The sequence below is a fragment of the Quercus suber genome, unplaced genomic scaffold, assembly GCF_002906115.3.
Source record: "Quercus suber isolate HL8 unplaced genomic scaffold, Cork oak 2.0 scaffold_6, whole genome shotgun sequence".
In the NCBI taxonomy this organism is placed as follows: Eukaryota; Viridiplantae; Streptophyta; class Magnoliopsida; order Fagales; family Fagaceae; genus Quercus; species Quercus suber.
In genome coordinates this window covers 2,922,637-2,933,396 of record NW_027069472.1, presented here as the reverse complement: position 1 = coordinate 2,933,396, position 10,760 = coordinate 2,922,637, and the positions used below count along the sequence as shown (strand labels likewise).

The following is a 10,760-nucleotide window of genomic DNA, read 5'->3' as shown; positions in this document are numbered from 1 at the left end:
AGATATTACACATATCAACTAACAAGAGTATCCACATGCTACAAAATATTCCAAAGGACAAGGCAAGTTTTAAATTTTATGCAAAAGCCTGTAAAAAACCTGATCATCATCCACACATTAGATTTGAATTTATCTTTACCATCTTTTTGATATAGGTATTCAGACAATAACAATAAACAGAACAAAAAAAAAAAAAAAAAAAGAATGAGTATTTTTAATTAAAGCTCAATTTTGTTAGGCCTCTGAATTTGGGGCTCAATTAGAATTTAGAACCCAATTAGGCTATATAATAGGACCCACAATCGCAAATCAGAATCTAGACGGACACTCCTAGATTGACCCGTTCCTAAACGAAAGGCCCAGATCCTTCTGGAAGGTAAAAGTCCTGTTGGGCTTGGAACCAATAAAACAAACAGTTCAACTATCTCTACTCCTTTTCTATGTAGTATTCCTTAACGAACCCGAACTCAGAAACCAAACCAAAACCTTAGAAGCTCTCTTGCCTTGTGCTTTGGGTTTTTTTTTTTTTTTTTTCAACATTGTTTCGTAGAGAGAAAGTTTGAGAGAGAGAGAGAGAAAAAAAAAAAAAAAAAAAAAGCAATGGATTTTGAGCTGAGGAGAGCGAGAGAGAAGCTGGAGAAGGAGCAGAAGGAGAGGAAGGAGAAGGCGAGGTTAAAATTGGAAAGAGAAAAGAAGGCTAAGGAAGGGGCTACGAAGCAAAGAGAAGCCATTGAAGCTGTTCAGAGATCGAGACGCATCGATGCAGCAGAAGCCCAGCTCAAGGTCCTTCCTTCTCTGACCTACCCATCTAATCTAAACCACCTTTTTTTTTATTAATGGTTTTTTTTTTATTAGTCAATAGATTTTGGCTTTGTTTCATGATGATTAGCTTGATTATGTGAATTAGTGATTTATCTCTCATGGGTTTTCTTGGGATTTTGAGGTCCAGAGAAATTTTGCCTTCTTTTTTTTTTTTTGAGATTTTATTGATTTTNAAAAAAAAAAAAAAAAAACCCAAAGCACAAGGCAAGAGAGCTTCTAAGGTTTTGGTTTGGTTTCTGAGTTCGGGTTCGTTAAGGAATACTACATAGAAAAGGAGTAGAGATAGTTGAACTGTTTGTTTTATTGGTTCCAAGGCCCAACAGGACTTTTACCTTCCAGAAGGATCTGGGCCTTTCGTTTAGGAACGGGTCAATCTAGGAGTGTCCGTCTAGATTCTGATTTGCGATTGTGGGGTCCTATTATATAGCCTAATTGGGTTCTAAATTCTAATTGAGCCCCAAATTCAGAGGCCTAACAAAATTGAGCTTTAATTAAAAATACTCATTCTGTCCCACTTTTTTTTTTTTTAAAGTCAAACTTTTTAAGAAAATATTATTTATTATCTTATTTACCTTTAAAAATGTATAATATTCCAAAACTATCCTTAAAAAAATTTATCAAAAAATTGAATTAGTAAATTAATAGGGATATAATAGGAATATTAGTAAATTAATGACTTTTATTTTTAGAAACATGACAATATTTTGGGACATTTTAAAATGGAATAGAGGACAAAAAAAGTGAGAAGGATGGAGTATAATATTTTGGTCGGGATATAAATGATTTCATATTAAAGAGCATGAAATTCACTTGTTTTGAATATTTGTGAGCAAAAATTGGGCTTTCAATTAAGGACAAAGTTTAGTTATAAAATAAATAAAAGTAGTTGTAACTTAAAACTACAACTTTATTTAATAAAATAAAAATTAATATATTTTTTGAAAATCTAACCGTTGAATTATATGCTCTTTACACTATTAATACACATGTCAAATTTTGTATCAATCTGGTACTATTTACTATATGATCTATAAATTTATATTTTATACATAATTTTAAACTATAAAAATTTGTAATTTAAATAATTTATTAATGACATAGCTATTGATCTTGAAATTTTGTAAGTATGGAGGATATAAGAAAAAGATGTAATCTAATTGTGGATTTGTTAAAATTCACCTCTAATAAAAATATATTGAGTAAGGTTGTAATTTTAGGTTACAACTTTTGAAAATCTAACTATTAAATTGCATGTTCTTTACGCTCTTAATACACATGTCAAATTTTGTGTCAATTAGATATTATTTACTATATAATATATGAGCTTATATTTTATGCATAATTTTAAATTACAAAAACTAGTAATTTAAACAATTTATTGATAACAAAGCTATTAATTTTTAATTTTCTAGAAATTTAAAATTTTGCAAGCATGGAAGATATAAGAAAAAAAAAATGTAATCCAATTGTGAATTTACCAAAATTTACCTCCAACAAAAAAGATATTGAATAAGGTTGTAATTTTAGTTATAATCAATTTTATAATTAAACTTTGTTCTTCAATTAAATAAGATATCATTGAATTTAGGAAGAGTCCCAATTTGTAATTTATCTACGAAAAAAAGGGTACGTAATTCACTTTGGAAAGCATTCTGAAATTCTTCTGAAATATCTTATGCAATTTCCATAGAAGATTGGTCTTATAAACTCTCTTTTTGGGTCTTTTCCAAGACACAAGCCATGAAAATGAGTCCTTTTTGCCAATTTCGTGTTAAATTGACTGGAGAATTTACTTGAATTCCATATATTACGCGGATTGGCTCCAATTATTTTTAGCGTGTTTTCCATATTCTATCAAGTTGGTCCCATCATTTTACTATATAAAAAAAAAGGTTGGTCCCTTCATTTTTATCAAATAATACACGTAAGTTATTCAGAAGTTTCTTCTCAAAAAAAGTTACTCAGAAGTTCAATCAACTTTTCTTAGTGAGGAAAACATGTCAAGATTTACTGAGAGTCAAATTGATTGTTGATTGGAAAGTTCATAATCAAAATCCATGATTTAAGTGCACTACAGTCCATATATTTAACCCATTGAAGCCACGTGATTGTCCTGGAACCCGGATCATCCCTCTCATTTAAAGAAACCAACATATCCATCATTAGAATAATGCTTAGATGATATTTAGAAACACAATCAACTTGTATGTATGTGTTAAAACCCCGTTTTCCTCTTCCATGCACGTGTATGTTTGTTTAAAAAAAAAAAAAGGAAAAGAAAAAGAGAATAAATAATGCTTAATAGTCACACATTGCTTTTAATAGTCACACATTGCTTGAAAAAGTGTGTTATATATTATATAACTTTCTCTTTTTTCCTTTAAAAGTTATCATATCTTTTGAGTAGAGTTTGTGATATGCCTTTCCTTAACAACTCTATATACATTATATTGTTTATGCTTTAAATCTATTTTATTCTTATATCATATTATAATTTTATATTGTAAATTGTGCTTCAGTTATTTGTAAATATTTTTTGGGTTTAGTTATCAGATGTTCTTAGGATACTTTTTAATGGACAATTTAGAAAAATTTTAATAACATTTTTATGAGAGATATAAAAAATTGGAAAAAAAAATTAGTTACTTTTTTCTTTTCTAATAAAAAGTTTTATAAAAATACTTTATAAATCAATATTCTTAGAACATCCGTTAACTTTTTCAATATTATTTATGCTATAAAACGTCATTCTAAAAAATTAAATGGATGAATTTTGGAAACGGAGGAGGACATGCAATCATTAAAAAAAAAAAAAAAAAATGAATGAATGGATTTTTAATTCAAGGGATGGCTAATATTAGAAGAAGTCAACAAAAGTTCTACACGCAAAATCTCCAAACTGTAATAGCCTTTCACTATAGGAAAAAATGTTTATTACAATGAAAAATTTAGTTGTAATAACAACATAATCATTGCAATAGTTAATGTGAGGTGTTGCAATAAATTATGAGGTAATAATTTGTAAAAAAAAAAATCAATTTCAATAAACTCTAAATATTTTAATAACAACATTGATGCAATAATATATATGTTATTGCAATAAATAATTTACTAATTCTAAGATCTTGTAGCGATATGCGATTACTTCATGAATTTTATTATAATAGATTGTAAATAATTGACAAAAATAATTTGAATCAAATTTTTGCAACAATATCTTTGTTTTTATAGAAAATTATTGAAATGATATATTTGTTGCAACATCATGTTCTTCATTGCAATAAATTGTAAAATAATTTATATCAAATTATTGCAATGATCTTTGTTGCAATAATAAATGATTTCAATAAATGTTAGGCCCTTTTGGATATACACCACTGTAAGTTTCTTTAAAACCTTCTCCCTTCTCTCCATCTGTGTGTTAAAAATACTTAGAGGCTGTTTGGCTCCACATTTTTCATCACTCAATTTCCATCACTCATTACTCATCACTCATTACTCACCACTCATCACTTATCACTTATCACTTATCACTCATCACTCTAAAATACCAAGGCTGTTTAGCACCATCACTCAATTTCCATCATTCAATATTTTTCACACTATTTGTGGGCCCCATACCTGTCACTGGTGTAGCTTTTTTTTTTTTTTTTTTTTTTTTTTTTTTTTTTTTTTTTTTTTTTTTTTTTTTTTTTTTTTTCTAGTACCCACAAACCCGAACCAGTGAAAGAAGAAAGGAAAAAAAAAGTTCAGATCACCCGAACCTAGGAAAAAAAAAAAAAGGAAGAGCAGGGGAGACCGTACCCAGGAGAAGAAAGGAAAAAGAAAAAAAGAAAAAAAAAAGGGAAGAACGAACCCAAGAGAAGAAAGGGGAAAGAAAAAAAAAAAAAAAAAAAAAAGGAAGAACAGGGGAGACGGTGAACCCAAGTGAAGAAAGGAAAAAAGAAGAAGGAAGAATAGGAGAGATGTGAACCCAGATGAAGAAATGAAAAAAAGAAGAAAAAAAAAAGAAGGAAGAACAGGGGAGACGGTGAACCTAGGTGAAGAAAGAAAAAAAATAGACAAAAGCTGCTTCTGAGTTATGATTAGTGGGTCCCATGTGTGTTTAATTACAAAAATGTCATTGAGTTATGAGAATTGGAAACTGAAAACAGCCAAAAGTTGTTTTCAGTTTCCACAACTTATAACTCAAAAAGTAGAGAATTGAGTGTTGGAAACAGAGTTATGAAAAAAAAAAAATTTGTGCGGCCAAATGAGTATTTTGTTATGGATCCCACAATTTTTGAGAATTGAGTTATGGAAACAGAAAATTGAGTCATGAAAACTAGTGAACCAAACAACCTCTAGTATTCTTAAAAAAAAAATTTTATTGCAATGATTTCTTCATTTTAAGTCATTGACACAGATTTTCCTAATATAGTAAGATATTAAAACATCTATTGCAATTGAAAATTATAAGTTATTACAACTAATTATTGTTAATGCAATAATTTACCATTTTTAAGTTATTATTGCAACCATTTTTAACTTGCATTAGCACTTTATCTAATTGATTTCTTTTTAGTGTAGTGTTTGTATTATTATAAAGAGATCTAATATCCCATAACCATTCAGAGCAATTTGATTTCATTTATTTTAAGTTCAAACTGGAGGTTAATAATTACGTATTAACAAACATTTATAAAGAAAAACAAATTAAATAATTTAAACACATGAATTGTTAATACAAATATGGCTACAATATGAAATTTTACTTCATAAGGGAAGGAAAAGCCAAGGTGCACATCTAATTTTGCATTTCAATTTAATATTATTCATGCATCTTCTAGTATTTTCTCCATATTTTCCAATGCATTTTTTGCAGCTCTATTATGGGCGATATCTTTCTTAAGGCTGTAGACACCTCTTCCCATATGCTGATTATCTATGAGAACATCAACTGCTGTACTTTCAGTCCATAAATCGACAAACTCAATCTTCAAATTTCTTTTTTGACACACTTCATAAAGTTGTGTCACAGGATGTATGCATAGAGTTGAAGGATCGATTAAAGGCTCCAGCAAACTCTTGAACACCTATTGCAAATATATAAAACCATATTTGTCAAGGGCAATCACAATAAAATATGATTTATACTAAATAAAAAATATCAGTTGATACATTGGATTTGGTATTAATGATCCTTGTATTGAGTATAATTAAATATTCTCTTTTTTTCAAAAAAACAAAAAAAATGGTAGCTATGTCATTAATTTTGATTATTCAAAGCTAATATCATTCAAGTAAAATATACTAATGACTGATGATAATTTAAATTAATTGTGGCACACAACTCTTTTCTTTTTCAGCAAATTATACTACAGTTTGGTATTTGTCAACAAATGCCATAATAATTAGTTAATTACTTTTTTTTACTTTATCTTAAAAATAAAAACTAACATATGAGAAATGAGATTCTAAGAGAGATAAATACCTTCCACACAATGTCTAGTGAAGAGGAGCAGTCAATGAAAACTGCCCCTATTGAGGATTCAACAATATCAGCAAGGGCCTTTGGTGCATCAATAAGCCCATTGGAATGCAATGGATATTCTAAGATCCCCTGTGAAAATTCTCGAATCTGTGAAAATATTCAAAAAAAGCATATAAAAAATTAAAACTAATTCTTATTGAAATAACAAAACAAATATCATATCATAACTTAAAGGGTGAATGACTCCAGGAGCTCATTCCACAATCCACATTACCTCCCTCTCTCTCTCTCTAAATATATATATATATATATATATAAAGTGGGTTATTATTTCTATTATTATTTGTTTTTTGATAATTCGATGGTTGAGGAGAAGACATTTGAATTGTGAATAATAGCTCCTAGCAAGAACTACTGACATCAACAAATTACACGTCATGTGATAATGTTTTGTTGGTTACTTCTCTCATATGAAGGAACCATCCGATCAATGTATCACTAGAATAATATTTGCACGAGATTTAAAGACATTATCAACTTATCCCCATGATTTTTCAATTGAGCATATAGAATTAATGATAAAACTAAACCCAACAGTTCACATTTTTAAAAATCTACGATAATAGTTATTTATTTATTTTTTGCATCCAAGCATCTTATTGTCTAAACTAAAGTAATTAGAAGTAGACTTCAGTGGAATGTTAAGGCAAGTTTGGTACATTAAATGAAGATTATGACATGAATAGTAATCTATATTATTGAAAGTAAATATTTTTTTTTTGGTTAAGAAAAATGAATAAAAAGTGTTATAATGGAATAACTAAATCTATAAATAGATTTTGTTGTTGTAACATTATAATAAAACTTAATATTTATATTTAAGAAATATCTTACTTATACAATTATATTTCTTAAAAAATAATATTTTTTATAAGTTTGAGAAAGGGATGTTATTTATTTATTTATTTTTTTTAGTTTTGTAATTGTTATGTGCACGTAAAAATATTATATATTTGATATATATTAAATTTTAAAATTATTAATTCTACTAACAAAATAATTATTACAATCTTTTCATTTTAAAAAATAACAATAAAAATATAACCAAACAAGCCTTTAATCTGATAATGGTAAAGAATGAAAGAACCCATGAATCTCGCCGTGAAACTTCCCGCGCCGTATATTTTAACACCGAAACCATTCCATCGACAGGGTTGCAAAATTCTTAGTCAACCATTCTAAAGAGCTAACATGTACGACCAATTAAGAAGCTGCGACGTTCTTCTTTTGACTTCGGCCTAAAGTGAGTCGTATAAGTCACGTTTCTAATTACTTAATGGGTATACCCGAAATCTATTGAACAAACAAAAATTAATTTCACTTTTCTAACAGTTTATCAACCAATTTTTTTTTTTTTTTTTGAGAATAATTTATCAACCAATTTAATGAACGGTGTAAAAGAACAGTTAACCCAAGTTCATCACATTAAGCCAAACCAAAATCTTCCAAAAGTTTATTTTTTTCTTCTTCAAGTTATTTTTTGGATACAAACCATCAATTCATTGTATTCACCATCGATTTACTGGCTCCCTAAATCAAGCAGACAGATTCTATATACGAATTTTGTTTTCAATATCTACTTTATTTATTTATTTTTTTTGAGATAAATATCTTCTTTATTGACAGTGATAAGTGATAACCATCACTATATATTTTTGGAAAAAAAAAATCAGAACGAAACAAAATATCCAATTAACAGATATTTTTTTTATAGTAAATTTATTTGTTTAAACTACTTTCCTTTCCATTGAATTATAATAAAAATAATAATTACAAGGTTTATGTTTTTGCAATAGTTTTATATTTTTATTTTTCCTAATTGATAACCCAAAAAGAAAAAAAAAAAAAAAAATGATCTGATAAAACCTGGACTTACCTGCTCCCCAAGAAGAGGTTTTTTGTGGCGTAGATACCTATGCAAGCCGTGTCTGATTGCCACACGTGCGAGCTTATCGGTATCCACATTGGCGGCGCGGAGTCGGGTCAAAGGTCCGGGTGACAAATTCGGGTACAGTGAGTAGTGCTCCTTTGTGAAGAGTAGGTTAAGCACAGCATCACCCACGTACTCCAATCGCTCGTAGGAAGGGAGTTCACCTGAAAACGAAGAATCGGTGAAAGCCTCTTCTAACAAGCTTTTGTCCTTAAACTTGTAACCAAGTATCTCTTCCACTTCATCAAGGTTTGGGACTGGTATCTCTGTCATGGCTTCGCTTTGTTTTTCATCTATGTGAAGCTCTTCTAATTTTAATTGGTCAACTACTTGATCTTCCTGTTGTTCTGCTTCCATGGTTGGAGGCATGGTGTTGGTGGGTGAGCACGCAGCGCAGGAGAAATAAATAATATAGAGGAGAGGAGAGGAGGGTCAAACTCAAACTATGGGGTTTTGTTTTTACTTTAGGAGACTAAAATCTATAATTCTTGAACAGCTTGGAGGAATTTATTATATAGGGAGATGATGAGGCGTTACAGGTTACCGACTTGAATTTTACCAGACGTTGCTGGAAAGGCTTTATAATAAGGAAGAAAAATATGACCAGGACTTTTAAAAAAAAAAAGGCTATGCAATTAAATATTATGTAGAGTTTTTGCTCAAAGCAAAGCGTGGTAATGAGTCTAATGATTAATGATGGTGTTCACTGTTCAGTATTTGGATCAAATCTCATCTCTCTCTCCTTCTTTTTTTTTTTTTTTTTTTTTTTTTTTTTTTTCACTTTTTATTTGTGGAAAAAAGAAAGAAAAAACCAATGAATTTGATTAGCCTTCTTAATCTGTTTCTCTCTCATAATGAGCTTTAAAAGAAAAAATAAAAAGCTTTTCTACATATGGTGATCAATATGGATCCCATCACAATGGATAATTTATTAATATTGTTTCTTTTTATAGATTTAGTAAGATCTGAAACTTATAATGTATGTTTTATGATGATTACTCTTTATTATTATTATTATTTTTGAAAAACAAACACACACATATACAAGGGAGAGGAAAATGAGTTCTAACATAAAATGCACACCACAACTCTATTTAAAAGTCATGGTAATTTTTTAGTTGAGCTAATTGAAGAATACAATTCGATTATTTTATTAGCAAGTTATTTATGCCTTTAATATATGGGCAAAACTTAAATACAATACCTTAGGTTCCCTACTTAATATTTTGACACCTGTCTAATTTAACATTCCAAACTAACGGCGTTAAAACTAAATTTTTTTTTTTTCCTTTTTTCCTTCTTCCTTTTTTTTCAAGAACCCACGGCGTTGCCTCATTTTCTATTGGGTTTCAAACCAAAAAAGACCCTTTTCCCTCATTTTCTCAATAACCAAACAAGAAAGATCAAAAAATAAAAGCCAAATCTACTGGGTTTTAAACCAAAAATGGGACCCATTTCAGCTATACCCGAAACTTCCACACTTAACATCAATAAAGCTGAAACAGATACACATACATACACCCACACACCGAGAGAGAGAGAGAGGAGAGAGAGAGAGAGAGAGAGAGAGAGAGTCATAGATCAGAGAAGAGGACAGAATCATAGATCAGAAAAGAAGAAAGAATCATAGATTAGAAAAGAAGGAAACAGATACACATACATACACACACCAGAGAGAGAGNCCCAAAAAGAAAAAAAAAAAAAAAAAAGCTGGTGATGCAAAAATTCTATAGTACTCGTTTTTAGGATTTATTTTTTATGATGAACAATGAAGTGTTTGGTTATGATTATATATAAAACATAAAGATCTGATAAAACCTGGACTTACCTGCTCCCCAAGAAGAGGTTTTTTGTGGCGTAGATACCTATGCAAGCCGTGTCTGATTGCCACACGTGCGAGCTTATCGGTATCCACATTGGCGGCGCGGAGTCGGGTCAAAGGTCCGGGTGACAAATTCGGGTACAGTGAGTAGTGCTCCTTTGTGAAGAGTAGGTTAAGCACAGCATCACCCACGTACTCCAATCGCTCGTAGGAAGGGAGTTCACCTGAAAACGAAGAATCGGTGAAAGCCTCTTAGAGAGAGAGAGAGAGAGAGAGAGAGAGAGAGAGAGAGAGAATCATAGATCAGAAAAGAAGAAAGAATCATAGATTAGAAAAGAAGAAAGTAAACAGATACCCATACATACACACACTGAGAGAGAGAGGTATGAGAGATATATATATATATATATTTTTTTTTTTCTTTTTTGGGTTTTGGGTTTGGAAGAGAAGGGTCATGAGTGGTTTGGAACAGAAATGTTTTGGGTTTGGAATAGAAGCCATTTGTAGGTACAGGAAAAAGGAGGAAGAAGGAAATATGGGTTTTAGGTTTGGAAGAGAAGGGTGTGGTTTGGAAGAGAAAGGTTTGCAGGTATGGGTAAAAAGAAGGAAGAAGGAAAAAAAAAAGAAGAAGAAGATATTTTTAGTTTTAACAC

The 10,760-nt window shown here is 29.9% G+C and overlaps 1 protein-coding gene across 2 annotated transcripts; it reads right to left on the bottom strand.

The window, feature by feature from the left end:
* Nucleotides 1-5,482: 5,482 nt before the first annotated feature.
* On the bottom strand, nt 5,483-8,901 carry LOC111999213 (ribonuclease 3-like protein 3). 2 transcript variants are annotated; one of them, XM_024031334.2, is made up of 3 exons: nt 8,232-8,901; nt 6,296-6,424; nt 5,483-5,897 (listed from the first exon to the last, which is right to left on the bottom strand). In XM_024031334.2, exons 1-3 carry the CDS (start codon nt 8,652-8,654, stop codon nt 5,637-5,639), a joined length of 813 nt encoding a protein of 270 aa, XP_023887102.2. In that variant the 5' UTR covers nt 8,655-8,901; the 3' UTR covers nt 5,483-5,636. The 2 variants fall into 2 exon arrangements, with proteins under 2 accessions (XP_023887102.2, XP_023887100.2); XM_024031332.2 differs by having other exon boundaries at nt 6,296-6,442; nt 8,232-8,896.
* Nucleotides 8,902-10,760: the final 1,859 nt, after the last annotated feature.

Coding starts and splice junctions, on each gene's coding strand:
- LOC111999213 (XM_024031332.2), bottom strand. CDS start 8,654: ATGCCTCCAACCATGGAAGCAGAACAACAGGAAGATCAAGTAGTTGAC. Junction 6,443..8,231: donor AACCTCTTCTTGGGGAGCAG/GTAAGTCCAGGT, acceptor ATATTTTCACAG/ATTCGAGAATTTTCACAGGG. Junction 5,898..6,295: donor CACTAGACATTGTGTGGAAG/GTATTTATCTCT, acceptor TATTTGCAATAG/GTGTTCAAGAGTTTGCTGGA.